The sequence below is a fragment of the Aspergillus ruber genome (genome assembly GCF_000600275.1).
Source record: "Aspergillus ruber CBS 135680 unplaced genomic scaffold scaffold00015, whole genome shotgun sequence".
NCBI classification, from domain to species: Eukaryota; Fungi; Ascomycota; class Eurotiomycetes; order Eurotiales; family Aspergillaceae; genus Aspergillus; species Aspergillus ruber.
Window position 1 is genome coordinate 356,127 of NW_024467311.1, and position 16,217 is coordinate 372,343.

Genomic DNA, 16,217 nt, shown 5'->3' on the forward strand with positions numbered 1-16,217 from the left:
GCCTGGGGGAGTACAGATGCAGCAAGACAGATAGCACTTTTTTGGCCTATTGCTTTTCTTTTGTTTGATGTTTCTGGATAGCACCGCTGTGAGGTCTTCATTGAAACATGAAATATTACGTTTATTCTCGACTCTACCTGGCAAGTATTCGAACTATGCAAATGTATTACGTATCCATTGCTCCCCATACTATGCAACCGCCCTAATTACCCTGTCCTAACCAACATACTACCGTAAAAGTCACACCATAAATAAATATCACCAATCAATAAACCATAAAATCCCTCCTGTTCAGCCCCATGCCCTATCCATCGCGACTCATCAATATTCCTGGCCATATCCCATTAACATATTATCATTGCTGTAAAAACCATCTTCGAACGCCGTGTATCTGTAAACCCGAAAACTCCGATTCCAAACTCAACTCGAGGCCTGTTGTATGCATGCATAATCCTGTTTTTCTTTCTTTTTCTTCTTCTTCTTCTTCTTCTTTCTTTTCTTTTTCTGCCCGTGGTTGAAATGAAACTCCGTGTTACAGGTCCGTGGACCATGCAAATGCAGATGCAAGTAGAATACAATGCACAATGCAAATCCTAAAACCAGGACGAAAACCCCATCACTGTCCCCATCCCTCTCCAGGCGCACTACCACTTCGTCCCCGTCTCGCGGGCACACCCCTCGGAAGACCCATATCAACCGGCTGCGGATGCGGGATCATCGGTGTAGACAGATTCGGATGATACAACTGGTACATCGCGATGTTCGCCGGCGACGCGAACGGGAACGGCGCCGGGGCCGGGGCCGGAGCATGACCGAACAATCTATGTCTAGCTCCCGAAAGATCCACAGGTTGCCTTCCAAAATATATCCCCGGTGCAGGTGCGGGTGCGGGCACGGGCGTAGGTTCATGCAGTGGTGCTGCTGATGGCGGAGACGCGTACGCGGAATCAGGATGAAGGGCTGCGCTGGGTGCTGGCTGTGGTGGTAGTTCGCCGACCCAGCCGCCCATTCCGGAGACTGTTGGATGCTCAGGGACCATTTGGGAGAATGGGCCGATGGGCATTGGCGCCGTTGCCGTTCCAGCGTTTGGCTGAATGTGAGGGACCACAGGCGGAGGGTAGAGAACTGGATCTGTCGTCCAGGATTGGCGAGAATTCGCTGATGGTCCTCGCGACATTGGTTCAGCAGCAACTGGGACTGGATCGGTGGCGTTGGCGTGGCAGCCTGGCATGTTCATGTCGGTCATTGAGGGCGGAGAGGAACCTGGCATAAACGCAGACGGATGGTGAACGGACATCAGGTGCGTAGCTGATTGTCCCACAAGACCCGATCGGGAGTGACCACTCATGCGTCGGGACTCCCTGATATCCTGGTTGCCTTCGATATGCATCGACTGGTTTCCATAAGCGAAGATGGAGGAAACGCTTCCAGACAAGTCGCCAGCCGGCTCATGAGGTCTCAATGTTGCAGAAGCATAAAGTTGTTGATACTGAGCTTCTTTCATCTCTAAAGACTCGAAATGTTGCGCAACTAAGTCAGCACCAGCCTCACTAGATAACGAGTGACTCATCCGCTCTGATCTCAGATCCGGGGAGAATGGTGCGATATGGCTGCTCCGACTGACCAAGGACTCTGCAGATGATCTGGCAGGTGCCCCCGAGGCTGGGTGTCCAACGGGAGGTGAATATGGTCGACGCTTGGCCGCATCAATGAGCTCATTTGTGCGTCTTGATGCCGTGACAGTTGCATAGGTTGGTATGTTCTCTTCTCCCGATGGAGAAGTAACAGCCAAGTCCACATTGCTGTCACGAGACGACGGTGGTGTTCCATGGTGAACAGCCGCAAGCGCTTCAGCTGCTGAGCCTTGTGAGCCTCTTCGACCCCTGTCTGAATTGTTGCCGGGCACATTATGTCCATGTACCTGGAAGACTCTGAGGACGGGCGCGGCAGGCCTAGGCCTACGTGCCTCCCGGACCATTTGCGAAAGCGGTGTGCCTCGCTTTGGCTTCTTCATATTGACTTCACTTTCATCATCGGCTTCCTGATCACGACTGGGTTCTCGAAAGATATGCGGCGGGAATAGCTCCAAATTAATGATCTCCTGTGGCGACTCCACATGATCGGGGTGGATGTCACCCAGATTCAGCGTTGGCTCTGGCGAATTCTCTTCGTTCGAAGAAGAGTCTGGCAATGATGAAGATGAGCTGCCCATGCGATCAAAAACGGACTTGAGTTTTGGCGGTGCTACTTGGGTCGTACTGCGTGAGAGGCGTCGTAGCTCGCCGCGGATATTCCCCATGGTCCGGGTCAGGTCTTCGTGAGCTTGACGCACAGTTACTGGCGCCTTGGAGATCTTCCTGGTTTTCTTGGGGTAGTGATCCAGCAGGCGCGATCCATGTGTTTCATACTCCCTGTAGTCTTTGACCATGCCACCATAATCAATGACTCCCATTTTGGTCTTTGCCTTTTCGTACGAGGCACAAAACATACTCGTGGTGACTACAAGCCATGAATCGTAGAATCCCGTGGAACCAGGTCCTAAACTTGCGATGCTAGCCATTAGCGGCTGGCTTGCCTGCTCCTTATCCATGATCTTAAGTTCATCCCGGCAGAAACCCTGCACAACGCTGTGAATCCTAATGACATCGATAGCACCGAGCCCCGGACTTGTCTCAGAGTACGAATCTCTAGAAGCATCCTCGTTGCTTTCAGTTTGTGACTCCGACAATGCCGGTGTCTGCGCGCTCGATTCGAGTGTCTCGTCTCCATCCGATTGCGATGAGAAGCTCTGCTGTTGCTTAGGTGAATTGGCAGTCCTCTCCAGGAGTCCATACCGAATCAGAGTTCCCAGTGTGGCATCAATCTCCGGGCGATCGCCAGGTCTACTGCTGGTCATAACCTCGACACCCCAGGATTCCAGAGCTCCTCGTCCCATGTTGATTAATCCGACTGGGACCTGGTGGCCAAGGAATGCCAATAAGTTGATAAGATTCAACGCGGCAAAGTGCTCCATACGATAGAGATCGTGCATAATGCTCAAAAAGGGTTCCGCAAGTTTTTCGTCTGTCAAGTGTGAGGTTACATGGTAGTTAACAATCGGTTTTCCCGTCGCACTGAGGCGATGGCCGATCGCATGTATTGCCAAAGGGAGACACTCGTAGTGCTTTACTAGAGCGATCGCTTTCTTTTTTTGGGCACGGTCTGCATTCTTGACACCAATGTCTTTGAAGAGAAGCTTGCAAGCATCTTCCTCCTCAAGGGGTGGAACTGTCAAGCAGTACGGTTCGAAAAGGCGTTGCTTCCTTGCGAGCGTTCTGTCAATAGAGGTATAGATGATGTTTGACCTTGGCCTAAAGGGGAGGATTTGTTTGAAATGGTTCAAATCCTCATCCTGGTCGAAAGTGATGCCATCGAATATCAAAAGCCATTCCTCCCGAGCCTGAAACCAATCACGAACTTCGAATACAAATTGCTGCGGTATTGTCGCATCTGACTCTTCAAATTGTTGGTCATCTGGCGCCAGGGAGGCCGCTTGAGCAATCTCCCAATAGGATTTGTAAGTTGACTGGCGTGATTTGGCGTCCACCCAGAAGATGCCACCAGGGTAACATTCGCGTTGGTCCCAGATATACTGCCGTGCTAAATGTGTTTTTCCGGAACCAGGTACTCCGTGTATGAGAACCGCAGTGAGACGATCAACGCGTTTCTTGGCCTTGTGTAGACGATCATGCATCAAACGAAGTTCCTTTTCCATGCCATAAAAGGTCGCATTCGGATGAAAGCCTGGTGGTACTATGAAGAAAGGCTCACTTGGGCCTGGAAGCTCGACGCTGGAAGCAGGATCTGGCGCAGAAGCACTCGCTCCTCCTGGGGGAGGCACATAGACCACTACAGGTTGCGCCACTGGGGATGCGTGGGAGATAGGGCGTGCGTCTGGAAAATCAGGATGAGCGATAAGACCACTACCTAAGAAGAAAAGGAAGTCAGCAATGGTCTGACTGTAAAAGAACTATGTTGGTCTCATCAAATGCAGCAAAGCAAACACATAATACATTGTTTATAAAACAGGATATCATCACTCAAGACAGATTGAAGACAGGTTTTTTTGTTTTTTCTGTTTCATGCATACAGAAGACAGAAAGCATAAGCCACTCAATGACTGTTGAAAGACGAAGTAGATCCCGATCGCGAACGCTCTTCAATCTCATATGGGTTCAAAGTAATAGAAGATCCAGGGGCTGGGAGAAGATGGGTCCTACCACTTGCAATCTGTGCACTTTGTGCGGTGCCCGCAAGGTGTTCATCTCTATACTCTGGTCCAGCGTTCGTGTTGTCTTTTGCGCCAGTCAGATACTGTATTCCACCAAGGTGAAGGAAAGAGGAAGGCATACCTGTACCACGAAGCTCGCCAATCTTGTAGTGCTTCCACATCTCTCGGGTGCTCTCCTCTTCGTGCCATCGGTGCGCGATGAGTGCAGGAGCGGCTTCTGAGTATCGCAGTATTGCCTCAGCGACCGCTTCGTATCCAGGAGCAGTTTCATCATCGAATTTGCACATGCTACTGTGATCTGCCTCGATACCCATGCGCTCCACACCCTCGATGTAAGGAGCGGCAGAGGTCTCGTCCACGATGAGCTGGCGGGTTCCCTTGATATCGGTCGAACGAGTTTCATGAAAGAAGTAAACGTGGTACCTGGGTAGGATCTCTGCAAAAAGACTGTTGATGTTCTGGAGGGTCTCATTGTCTGTCTGGAGCGCGCTGATCAACTGGGAAGAGCTCTCCATGACCTTCTTAGGCAAAACTGCACTGCAGATGTTCTGCAGGAGCGAACCCCACTTGGCCATGTCAGAGCCGTTGTGCGGGGTGCCCAGAAAGAGAATGCCGTACGTGGACACAAAGACGGATCGCAGATGCTCAATCTTCTCGTTTGTGACGTTACGACAGTGAATGAGCGTGCGCTTGACCACAAGGCCCCCGAGGGAATGGCAGACGAAGATGATAGGACGGTCAGAGCATTTTCGAAGCTGTAGGGGTCCAGCATTAGCATAAGAGTCGTAAGAGAGGGGGAGAACAATGATCGCATGAAGACAGAGTACTCACGTTTCGGTTCGCGGCAAGGCCTGAGGCCAGCGTCTCTGCATGGTGATGGATATGGTCTCGAGAAGAGCCATCTCTGAAAGCCGCTACCTCCGCGTTGTAGCCATAAGTGAGGATACGAACATGTTCAAGGACCTCGGGAAGAAGCTCTGATGGCCAAAAGATGCCCGACTGTGACTTCCAGGTGTGATAAGGATGGCCGTTGAGGCCGTGAACGAAGACGATATCCACCAGTGGCTCCTTGGAGCAGTAGATCTGGGAAAGGCCGTACGGCTTGATCTTGTCTGGGTCCGCCATGTCTTCTTGCGCGGGTTGAATTCTGATCAAGAATCAAAGCAAGAAGGCGAGGCGAAAGATGTTTCAGGGATCTGGGAGAAAAGGGCGATTTGCGACGAGGCGCATTTGGGGAAGTGACAGGAAGGCGCGAATGCGATGGATTGCGGGGTGGGAACAGGGATCAGCACTATGCAGTCACAAGATGTGAAAAGTAATAGAATACAAAAAAACAGAGATGATGAAGAAGTGAAAGACAAAGAAGAGAAAGAAGAGAGGGCCAATGATTATATAGAAAGGGGGGAGAAAAAAAGGCAAGGTGAAGACAGTGTGGCAGCTTCTATTGTTCCCGTGAGCGATGATCAGGCTGACCAGTCATAGTCATGGGAATCAGTAATGTATAGGCCAGGAATTGAACTCTTCACCTCTTTCCAGGGCTGCAGGTGCCTCGAATGTGATTCAATCCTCGACGCTAGTGAGTATTCTATTTCTTTCTTCTTTTTCTTATTCTTTATTCTTCACTGTCTTTCCTTTCTCTGGTGGTGATGGTATTTATTGTCCGTGGTCAACTGAGTATCATCCACTCCGTACTCTGCGACTGTGGCTGTGAGAATGCCCTGCAGTGCCAGGCAATCGTATAAACTCTACAATACGCCTTGAATCCGTCGGTTAAATATTCCTGTTGAGCGTCGAATTTCTATTTCTGACACGGACACAAGATATTCCCCGGAAAGCCCGACCACGGACACGGACTGTCATAATTATGTCTGCAACAGCCAACTGTCCTTGCAGCACGTATCGTACCTGCATCAGTCACTGTTCTATCAGAGCACAAAGATCTAGATCAGCCCAGTGAAACGGGTCCTTCCACCGGGCCGCTTCACTTCGATCCGGGGTTCATTGCCCTAGGCGTCAACGTTGATCGGAGTTCGGCGATTCGGGAACGTCAAGGTCGAATCATGACGCAGGATTCTAGTCAACACAATAAATCTGTCCTGAATCTGTTAAAGGATTATTTGTGAGTCATGAGGAAACTCGGTTGTAGTCCCCATTCACGCCCAGTGGTCGATTCGCGCTGTTCCAAGCGAAGAGTAGAGTGCAGTGCCCGTCTGAGTCATACACATACAGTGTATTCTATATATGTACGACAAGTAAGACAGTGATGTAGCCGTTATAAAAAATAATCTGGCAGGTGAGACTACTGCATATGAAATCATGTCCCTTGCTGGCCATGTGCAAGCGAAATATCCCCGGATTAAGGAATCATCACGTGTTAGGTCCCGTGATATTCCTCCATCTGCCTTGCTAAAGATGCACTAAGCCTTATCGGGTAACCAGCTGACCGGTATCGCCCAAGAGCTCATCATGACGTCGGCTGTGACGATGGGAGGAAAGCAAGAAAGAAGTATGTAGAGGCAAAATATATAAGAGGCAAGCCTCTAATTGTGAGAGTTATACTATTCAACTTTACACCACTTATTACTGCACCGCGGATTTTGTACAGCCTCGAATTCTCAATCTCAAAGTCTTAACTCTCCTATCGATAATAATCACCATGTCATTCCTCACGCGCGTTACTCCCTTGACCTCTCAACTCGCTAGTTCCGTTGCAAGGACGACAGCGCCCGCCTTTAGTGTACCCGCCTTCCGGTCCATCTCCTCCACAACCAAAAAAGACAAGGGTGTCGCCGACGCAACAAAGGATACTCTCAAGAAGGCGGATAAGACTGCGTCAGATGCAGCTCTCAAGGGTATTGAGACGGGCCGTATGTTCATGCTTCCTTTGCTTCTATTCTTTTTCTATCCAGGTGATCTGTATACTGACTGGTGTAGAACATGTAAAAGAGAGCCTCAAGGGCACTTTCGGCAGCACAAAGGGAGAAGCCGAGGCAAAGTCAGGAGAGTTGAAGGATCAGGCGTCCAAATATGCTCAGGAGGGCAAGGCCCAAGCTGAAGCAAAATCGGGCGAGGTAAAGGATGAGGCATCCAAGTATGCTCAAGAGGGCAAATCCAAGGCTGGGGAGGCCGCCAATGATGCCAAGCAAAAGGTTCATGAGGCTACCCGTTAAACCAATTTCCTGTTGCCCTGCTTTTCTTGTGGCATGATATTTGCGTTTCCATGTGTACATTAATGTATCATTAATTGGCCAAGTCCTGGTGAAATTGTCCATGTTGCGGTCAAGTGTTGTAGTATTCTGCAATTTCTCTAGAGTTGGGAAACCTGATTACCTCGCTTCAGGAGGAGGCAGTAGCATCACGTATTCTCGAGAGCTCAACCCAAATCGTAGCACGTCCTTGTCCTGTATTTCCACATACTGTGCCGCCGGGACCGCTTCGCCGTTCAAACTGGAACCGTTGGCACTCTCGAGATCAATAAGATATGGCTTCACTTTTCCAATCCGGTCCCCGAACTCATTTCTCTTCTCGACATAACGGAACTGAATGGCCGCATGTTGCTTGGAGCAGCTTGGATGTTCCAGGGGAAAATCTACCACCATTCGTTCTTTTCCGACAAGCCAACAGCTACGCTCGTATAACTCCACCACTTCTAAAAGATCATCTCCTTTGAACACGTAGAGACGCCATGGTTCCTTGGCCGGAGGTTTGCGTGCCTCGGGGGGTTCATGGTATTTGAGAACCACCTTTCCTCCATTGACATCGACCGTGTTGCTCTCTGCTGCTAAGCGTCCTGAATTGGCAAAGTTGGGCTTCTGCTTCTCAACCGGCGGACCAGACGATTCTCCTGTCCCTGTGACTTCAGTTGATGTGAACTCTTCGTTTTGAGAAGGAAGAGGACGTTTAGAGCGTTCCAGCGCCCTTGCAGGGGGGCTGCGCGAGCGTCGAGAAGGGGAGCGAGTTCGCGATACACTCCGTCGTCTGCGGGAAGGCTTGTCTCGATCGTCATATGCGTCTCGATCACGGCGGCGTCGGTGAAAGCGCTCTTCGGGGGATGCATGTCTCCTCCTCCTGCGATCATCATCATCTAATCCCCCGCGTTCTCGATGGCGATGATCGCGATCCCTTCTGTGACTTCCCCGACCGGATGGACTGCGTGATGACCGTCTCCTGGAACTATCTCTGCGGGAACTCCGATGCTCGTCTCGGCGTCGTCGACCGCTGTCGCGTGCAGGCGAATCTGAAGGAGACCGCCTCCGACGACGATCGTGATAATCGTCCGGGGACCCTGCCATATTTGCTCAATGGATGCGCGTGCGAGGATTTGAGAGAAATATGAGCTGTTGTGTTCGCGAGTTTGCGGAGTTTCACCCAGCCGGACCACGTGACACAGACGCCGGATAACGACGGCCTTTGCCTTCTCTACCATCTTCATCCTTAATATCCTCTTGCTACCATCTTTAATTTTATTGTTACAACTTACGGATGGCAGGCCGTGGTTCCTGTCTTGAAACCATGCGGCTATGCCCAAGAAAGCCAATATCCTCTGCTGTGGTGGACTTCAACTACTGAACCCGCCCACATCGCATGCCAGCATCTCCCGTACACAGACAGTTTTCAACTACAGATTCTATGCCACAGCCCATGATATCCCAAATGATGATATAACTTGGCCGGCGACCACATCCTTTACCCCCTACGACCTGTTCAAGCAAGACCGTGGAGCTCCGTATTCCAAACACCGTTTCTACGATTTCGTGAAGATCTACCATCCAGATCGACCATGTAACGGCCACCCGCAGTGCAAAGGCATCTCCCCAGAAGTTAGACTCCAGCGATATCATATAGTGGTGGAAGCCCACGAGATTTTATCAAATCCGGCTAAGCGGGCAGCATACGACCAATTCGGCCTCGGATGGAGTCTACATCCACCTCGACCGATGGGCTCGTGGTCAAGACCAGGCTATGATGGAGCCGGTCCGATCTTTGCCAATGCGACATGGGAGGACTGGGAGCGGTGGCATAATCGACATCAACCCAAGCAGCGGCATGTTGTTGACCACCGAACTTTTGCCAAGGCCATCATTCTTCTTACCCTCTTTGGAGGTGCTGTACAGGCATCGTGGATTACTCAGATAAATACTGGATATGAAGAACGACTCCGGGCGGTCAATGAAAAATCAGCCCGGTTTCTAACGGGGCGCCAGCAGAATACGACTAACCAGGGGGGTTCATCCGAGGCGAAGATGCAGCACTTTCTCATACGCAGGGATCCTACGGGGTCTGGGTTGAAGGAAGAGGAGCAACCGATTTATCAAGACGTTCTGCATCCCAGAAAGCCATCCCTGGATAAGGTTCAGAATTCGGTTCCGAAGAATGGACTAGCCCAGGCGAAGGAGCCCGGGAAGAGTTCGTGATTTTTCTTCCACCTACGCTGTTGGTATTTTTTTTTAAATTAACGTCCCTAAGACTATGACGCTATGACTAAGGGGTCATTGAGGACGGCGCAGGCATTGTCCAGCTATAACATCGGATTGTACAGTATCATTCAAACAAAAAGCACACGGACTGTCATGGTTGCATAAATTTCAATGTCGATTTCACTGCCCACGGATTTCCTTCACTCATCGACGTATCTTGGAGTAGATACATGATTCATTACCCCTGTACCTACTACAGCCTACCATGAATCGCACCAACTTCTCAGATGGCCCAAGAACTCTACAGACAGACGTAGTCTCGATTGCCTCAAAAAGAGCCTAGCGTTGCCCTCATCGAAAAGCACGAGCAACCGTTACGCCACCTCCACAAGTCTAATACCGCCACCGCCACAGGAAAATTGCTGAATAATCGCGACAGGCTACCTCATTGAACGCCAGAGCCGAGGAACAAAAGCTGCATGAAATACGGAATACGGCGCATATAAAACAGGACTGGTCGCCTTAGGAATTGTCTGCTTTATTACGGCGTCTCACCTTTACGGTTCCTCTCTCACTGAACTGATTGTGTTGTTTCCTCTTCGACTATCCGGCCGCCCTTCATGACCTCCATTGACAACCCAATCGCCTTTCTGAAGGCGATGTTGCCTCGGATTCCCCTCATGGTCAAGACGATTTTGCTCCATGGCATTGGCATGTCTTCCGTGGCCGGGAAGCAAGACCTGCGCACTGAAATGACTGTCGCTATTATCAGGTCCTTCATGGACTTCCGACGACCGCTTCGCAAACAGCAGATCGCTAGCATGCGCGACCCGGGCATCCAGGGTCCTATATGGGTTTCGAATGTCACATTGCCGCAGCCCGAGGATGATATTCAGGATGCGGTGATAAAGGCAATCGAGGCATTGAACGTGGGTGGGGAGACATTTGACATTCCTGGAGTTGGGCCTGTCGAGGCCGAATGGACGGGGTATCGCAAAGGTGTCGATAAGAAGGCACCGCAGCCTGATATCTCGGAGGAAGAGAAGTACAAGGAATTGCGCAAGGAGGCATCTGCAGATTCTGTTATCTTATACTTCCATGGAGGGGCGTACTTGTAAGTTGCTTGTTCCTTGTATGTATGACGAGAACCGTTAGACAACGCTAACGTTTATTGCTTTTTCCAACAGCATGATGGACCCTTGCACGCACCGTGTTCCAGTCGCACAATTCTCCAAACATACCGGTGCACCAGTCTTCTCAGTCCGCTACCGTCTCGCCCCCGAACACCCATTCCCCTCCGCGCTCGTCGACGCCCTGGTTGCATACCTCTCCCTCATCCACCCACCCCCAGGATCCCTCCACGATCCTGTCCCCGCCAACAAAATTATCCTAGCCGGCGACTCAGCAGGCGGAAATCTCTCCCTCGTCCTCCTCCAAACCCTCCTCACCCTCCGCCGTGTCTCGCCCACAGTCCGCTTCCATGGCCAAGAAGTCCCCATCGACCTCCCTGCAGGCCTAGCCACCAGCTCCCCCTGGTGCGACATCACCCGCTCCATGCCCTCCGTCGTCAACAATGCCTACCTCGACTACCTCAAGCCCCCATCCCAAGCCCCCGAAACCATCTACCGCCCAATCCCAGTCCCAGAAGATGATCTCTGGCCTCGCGACCCGCCCCGCGTCGACCTCTACTGCAACGCCTCCGCAACAGCACATCCCCTCGTCTCTCCGCTAGCAGCCGACAAGTCTCTCTGGAAAGACGCACCACCAGTCTTCATCTCTGTCGGCGAAGAAGGTCTCTCCGACGAAGGCCTCATCGTCGCGCGCAAAATGCACCAATCCGACGTTCCCGTCTTCGTCGAGCAATACGAGGGCATGCCGCACTGCTTCGGTCTACTCATGGTTAGCACGCCCGCGGGAAAGCGCTTCTTCAGCGGTATGACGGAGTTCATGCGCAAGGCTGTTGCCGGTGAGATCGGGAAATCTCCGGGAACAGGGACGTTTGTTGGGTTTAAATTGAAGCATGAGAGGGAGATTCCGTTGGATAAGCTTGTGGAGGTTAGTGATGAGGATGCGCTGGAGAGATTGAGAAGGAGTACGTATTGGAGGATTGAGGGAGAAAAGGAGTTGGTCAAGATGGTTCAGGAAAGGGCTAAGCTTTAAGCTTTTGCTCTCTTGGGCTTGTTGTTTTGATTTGGTCTTGTTTCTGATTATGGTATACCCCGTGGGTAGGGATGCGCTCGTGTAGATGGTTTGTTAGATTTCTACACATAGACAAGTACATACGATGCACGTATAAGTACTTGAAATAATATTTATACACATTTCAAAGGTATGAGCATCTTCTAGGCCCCGTGCTTCACCATCTTATCAGACCTTCCTTGATTGGACTAGATACTTGTCAGTCTCAGGCAAGCAAAGCATTGAAATATCATATTTGTAGACAGGGGGGTATGAACAGAACGCCAACAACTAAACGTATATAACACAAGCCTTGTGAAATACAAAACACAGATCAATAACCAACAAACTCCATTATCCGGTGCCGGCTGCCACAACTGCTCCCGAGAATGCAAATATATGGAACTCTCAAAGTGACAAAGACGAGAAGAAGGAATGTACGAAAGAAGGACGTCTAATAGAGCAACTCATCATCCTCCATCGAGGACTTATCTTCCTCCCACGGCGGCACGCCGAGTCCTGGAATGTACGGCTGCCCATACTGAGCCGCCCACTGTTGCGGAGGGGAATTTATAATCGGAGTGGACGTCGCGGACGGAAACCCAGCAATTCGTGTCCCATGTATCCGGATCTCGCCCGTAAGGTTCAAAGCCTGGGGCGGTGGCCCATCATCCACAAACCCATCCCAGAGTCCGATAAGTTGCATGGTGAGTTTGAAGAAGGCGAAAGCGATCGTGAAAGCCGGGGCCAGCAACGATGGAATGTGCGACCAGCGCCATAGCATCGTCGGGATCACGAAGGGGAATTCTGGTGCGTCTGGTTTGAGACAGTTGCCGTGACAGGCTGTTGCGAATCTGGGACGGCAGTAGTGATCGCACATTGAGGATTCGGAGAAGAACCAGGTGAGGAAGAGAAGTAGAAGCCAGGTCAAGCGGGTGGGACGAATGCGCCGTGTGACTGGGTCACGTCGCCATAAATATGGGAGTGGGATGTAGGCGTAAAGACGGCCGTCGCCCTTCGTGCCGCAGGATGAGCAGTTCCCGCCGGCATGGATATGCTTGCCTTCTCGCTTAAGTTTCTCCTCGATACTAGCGATGCCCGCTTTCATTTCGTTGATACGGACCCCCAGGGATACTAAGTTGTCGTCAATTTTTTCGACGTCGTCCTTTGCTGGCTCCTCGGGGCTTGCACGTTCAAGCTTTTTCAGGATGGCTTTTTCATAGGCTGCGTCCTCCTCCGCTTCAGTCTTCACTTCAGTCGGTTGCTCATTTAAAATTTCCTGGAGGGATTCGAGTGTATCGTCACCCGGGGTGTCTCCGTTGGCATTGGGATTCAGTAGAAATGCCTCAAGCCCACTCCCTGGCATGTCAGGCTTGGCCACTGGCGGTTTCGTCCCCTTCTCCTTCTCCCTTTCCGCCTCTCTTTCGTTCTGTTCTCTTCTTTCTACCCGCTCCTCCTCTGCAGGCTCCCTTTCTCTTCCTCGACTCGGTTGCGGTTCGGGTGGCCGCTTATCGGTGTGCAGCTCTATTGATTTAGAGGGATTCTCAGGCTCTTGTCTCCTTGGAGGCGATGAAACGATGTCCCTTGAAAGGTGTTCCGGGAGTTCAGTGACTTTCTCCGTCATCGGTGTATCAATCCATGCACCTGTGACGACAGGTGTTTTATCGTAAATAGGTCTTTCAGGCTGTTTCGCCTGCTCGGGGGTCTTTATTTGATTCTCATTTTGAAAGCCGTTCGCTCTTAAGCTCTCGTTTCTGGATAGCTTGCGAATGAGATCATGAGAGTCACGTTTTGCAGGACTCCGCTTGTTGAATGTAGAATGTTTATAAACCGAGACGGGTGTGTTGGAGCCCTGGCCTCCTTCGGTTGATTGTTGGTCTTTCTGCTGTGAAACCGGCTTGTTCTGCTCGTCGTTTGTTGTGCTTCGGTTATAACCACTTGTCGAACGTTCCCTCAGAGCACTCCGTGTCTCGAGACTTGTGCGACGCGGTGGGCGCTCAATATCTCGAGATGGGCGAGTAGCGTCCGTGTACCCAAGTCTGGACTTTGGCCTGGAGTCGTCCGCAGCTTGATGATCTACTTGATCCCGCGAGTTACTCTCGTTCCGGGGAGCTATATTCCTCATCCAACTTCGACGGTTTGTTGCACGGCTACCCCAGGTCCGGGGGAGATTTAACGAAAGTTTAGCCCCGCGGTCATCTTCCTCCACCTCCATCTCCGGATAGTCTTCTTGATTCTCCTCACGCCGCTGTAGACCTTCAGACGTCAATCCTGAATTTAACCCGCTCTTAGTTAGCACTGGGGATTGACTGGTTATCACGTGTCTGAGTCGTCTCTCGTCATCGATATAGTCCGAATGCGACCTGCGAGGGGACCCGTCGGTAACGTTGTCCAAGAAATCTGCATCGCCAGATGTGAATGGATCCAGAGACACATCCTCAGCATACCTTTCTGCAGCCTCTGGCGATAAACGTCCTGCCCCTGTTCCATCCAGTCCCAGGTAGCCCTGCACATAATCGTCATCCACCACACCCTTGCCGCCTCTCATCTGATGGTATGCCGCTACTATCTCATCCGGCGGATTCGACTGCGGCGACGTGGAGGCGGTCATCGTCATGTTCCTTCTCCTGCTAGGACTCGGGGTCCCCAGCGCGTAGGGATTGTCGAGTGCAAAATTGTCTCCTCCCGCAGCCGCATATGCCCCACTCAAGGTGTTTGTCTGGTTGAAGTGTCTCTGATTTTGTGGGCTGTCTCGAATTGGCCTCCGAGGGCTTAAAATGTCAAATAAATTCCTGTTGCTGTCGAGCGTTCGCGGTTGTTCGGGGCTGCGACGCGACTGGAGCCGGTCGCTGATGCGATCGGGGTATACCATGATGGGTTGTGGTTAATAGATGCCCCCTTGTAGAATAAATCGCGCGAGCATTCGTCATTCACTCATATAGACATGGGGAGTCGAATTGTTGCTGGACAGCGCTGTGAATACGCGGTCATGATTATGCGTTGTTGCTACTTTCGGATCCCACTATCACCGATACTGGCAGAATCCAAAGGCGGTCAACAATTCACCTGTTGATGCCCTAATCGTAAGTCTATCAAGAAAAACATCCTTTAGGGGTAGTTTCGAAAATGCAGCGTGGTAGTAGAGAGCCACATGATCTTCAGACTTGGGGGGATGTTTTTTCTCAAGTCAAGGCAGGGAAACTGCTCGATAGTCGCCGTTCCTATATATTCTCGTCACTCAACGCCGTAACATATATACGTCAAATGGAAAAAATAAAAAATAAAGAGCCCTCCTAGCTCTGCTTCTAAAATGAAACGAGGGGATTGATCGAGCCGTGATGGAATAGAATCCCAGTTTAGTTGATTGGCTTTGTTCCCTCGGTGAAGTATTACCAGTAGTATTTAGATGTATCTTCAACTACGAGAAGGTTTAGATTCCCAACATCAAGGTGTTAGATAATACGCGCGTTGGCTCAGCAACGTAAAAACACTAATTTCTACCGGATTTAGCCGAAGGATTTCGACACCTGGTATGGACAGCTTTACGAGGATGAGGATGCACCGAGCGCCGAATACGACTTCTGCAGCAAGCGAATCACCACCTTTGCCCCTCCAGTGCCTGTTTACCAGCACGTAGTACGAGCCATGGGGTAAGTGGCTCCAGGAAGTAGCTTACCAGCTTTCAGATATTAAAAACGACTACTCGCTGTGTACGCTTACCAACTTTTACTAGATCATGACGACAAGAAGATCCCAGATGTGGTTCTATCCAAAGATGGTGAGCACTATCCGCTCGTGACTGTCAGGGTTGGCTTTGCGAAACTTACAAACAACTTGTTCTATGATGCTGAGAGGATCATGGAAAGATCCTGGGGTCGAACTGCTCTCGTCATCATCGTGAAGGTACCGAAGAGCAAACAACATGTAGAGGACGAATCGCCATGGAACCTACCATTGGATCGCGCAACCCTTCGAGAGTTATATTTAGACGGAGAACTGGCCCCGACGATCGGAGCTTGCTATGGCAAAAAGAACCCCATATCGTTCGTGACTTGGAGGCAAAGATCTTTGTGTATTCATCTAAAAGAAAAACCCAGCCTCAGCTACCTGTCTAACAGTACAATTGCAAATCTGTCGAAGCCACCTCCGATAAGTCAGCGGCTGTCACAATTAATGGCAGGTCGTTTGATCTACCCATCAAATACCTTCACGAGGCGCTTCGAGAGGATAAAGCCGACAGAAGATTAGGCGCATTATCGTATGACCCAGAGTACAGGAGCTATAGATAAAGAGTCCTAGACGTCTGGGTTGGGTTCTTCTCGTCATCGCACTCGCATCATTTTCTTTTCTAC

General features: G+C 50.8%; 6 protein-coding genes across 6 annotated transcripts; 3 read left to right on the forward strand and 3 right to left on the reverse strand.

The window, feature by feature from the left end:
- Window positions 1-616: 616 nt before the first annotated feature.
- On the reverse strand, window positions 617-5,395 carry EURHEDRAFT_378129 (LipA and NB-ARC domain protein; the record flags this gene model as incomplete). Its single annotated transcript, XM_040779036.1, has 4 exons — window positions 617-3,966; window positions 4,260-4,334; window positions 4,392-5,025; window positions 5,102-5,395. The coding sequence occupies 4 exons, from the start codon at window positions 5,393-5,395 to the stop codon at window positions 617-619; spliced, it is 4,353 nt and encodes a 1,450-aa protein (XP_040638363.1).
- A 1,531-nt stretch (window positions 5,396-6,926) lies between these two features.
- Window positions 6,927-7,440, forward strand: EURHEDRAFT_378130 (uncharacterized protein; the record flags this gene model as incomplete). The annotated part of the gene is made up of 2 exons (XM_040779037.1): window positions 6,927-7,137; window positions 7,205-7,440. The coding sequence occupies 2 exons, from the start codon at window positions 6,927-6,929 to the stop codon at window positions 7,438-7,440; spliced, it is 447 nt and encodes a 148-aa protein (XP_040638364.1).
- Window positions 7,441-7,605: 165 nt separating this feature from the next.
- EURHEDRAFT_424555 (putative FHA domain protein SNIP1) lies at window positions 7,606-8,091 on the reverse strand (the record flags this gene model as incomplete). Its single annotated transcript, XM_040783376.1, has 1 exon — window positions 7,606-8,091. A coding segment is annotated over one exon (486 nt), but the record flags the coding sequence as incomplete, so codon positions are not given.
- Window positions 8,092-8,752: 661 nt separating this feature from the next.
- On the forward strand, window positions 8,753-9,961 carry EURHEDRAFT_413036 (J domain-containing protein). The gene has a single exon (XM_040782071.1). The coding sequence runs from the start codon at window positions 8,791-8,793 to the stop codon at window positions 9,682-9,684; it is 894 nt and encodes a 297-aa protein (XP_040638366.1). The 5' UTR covers window positions 8,753-8,790; the 3' UTR covers window positions 9,685-9,961.
- A 346-nt stretch (window positions 9,962-10,307) lies between these two features.
- Window positions 10,308-11,847, forward strand: EURHEDRAFT_515841 (alpha/beta hydrolase; the record flags this gene model as incomplete). Its single annotated transcript, XM_040786415.1, has 2 exons — window positions 10,308-10,801; window positions 10,875-11,847. The coding sequence occupies 2 exons, from the start codon at window positions 10,308-10,310 to the stop codon at window positions 11,845-11,847; spliced, it is 1,467 nt and encodes a 488-aa protein (XP_040638367.1).
- Window positions 11,848-11,944: 97 nt separating this feature from the next.
- EURHEDRAFT_413037 (uncharacterized protein) lies at window positions 11,945-15,156 on the reverse strand. Its single transcript, XM_040782072.1, has one exon. The coding sequence runs from the start codon at window positions 14,735-14,737 to the stop codon at window positions 12,320-12,322; it is 2,418 nt and encodes an 805-aa protein (XP_040638368.1). The 5' UTR covers window positions 14,738-15,156; the 3' UTR covers window positions 11,945-12,319.
- Between the last annotated feature and the right edge of the window lie 1,061 nt (window positions 15,157-16,217).

What these genes read in the sequence shown, in the direction of transcription:
- EURHEDRAFT_413037 (XM_040782072.1), bottom strand. Translation starts at nt 14,737, where the DNA reads ATGGTATACCCCGATCGCATCAGCGACCGGCTCCAGTCGCGTCGCAGC.
- EURHEDRAFT_413036 (XM_040782071.1), top strand. Translation starts at nt 8,791, where the DNA reads ATGCCCAAGAAAGCCAATATCCTCTGCTGTGGTGGACTTCAACTACTG.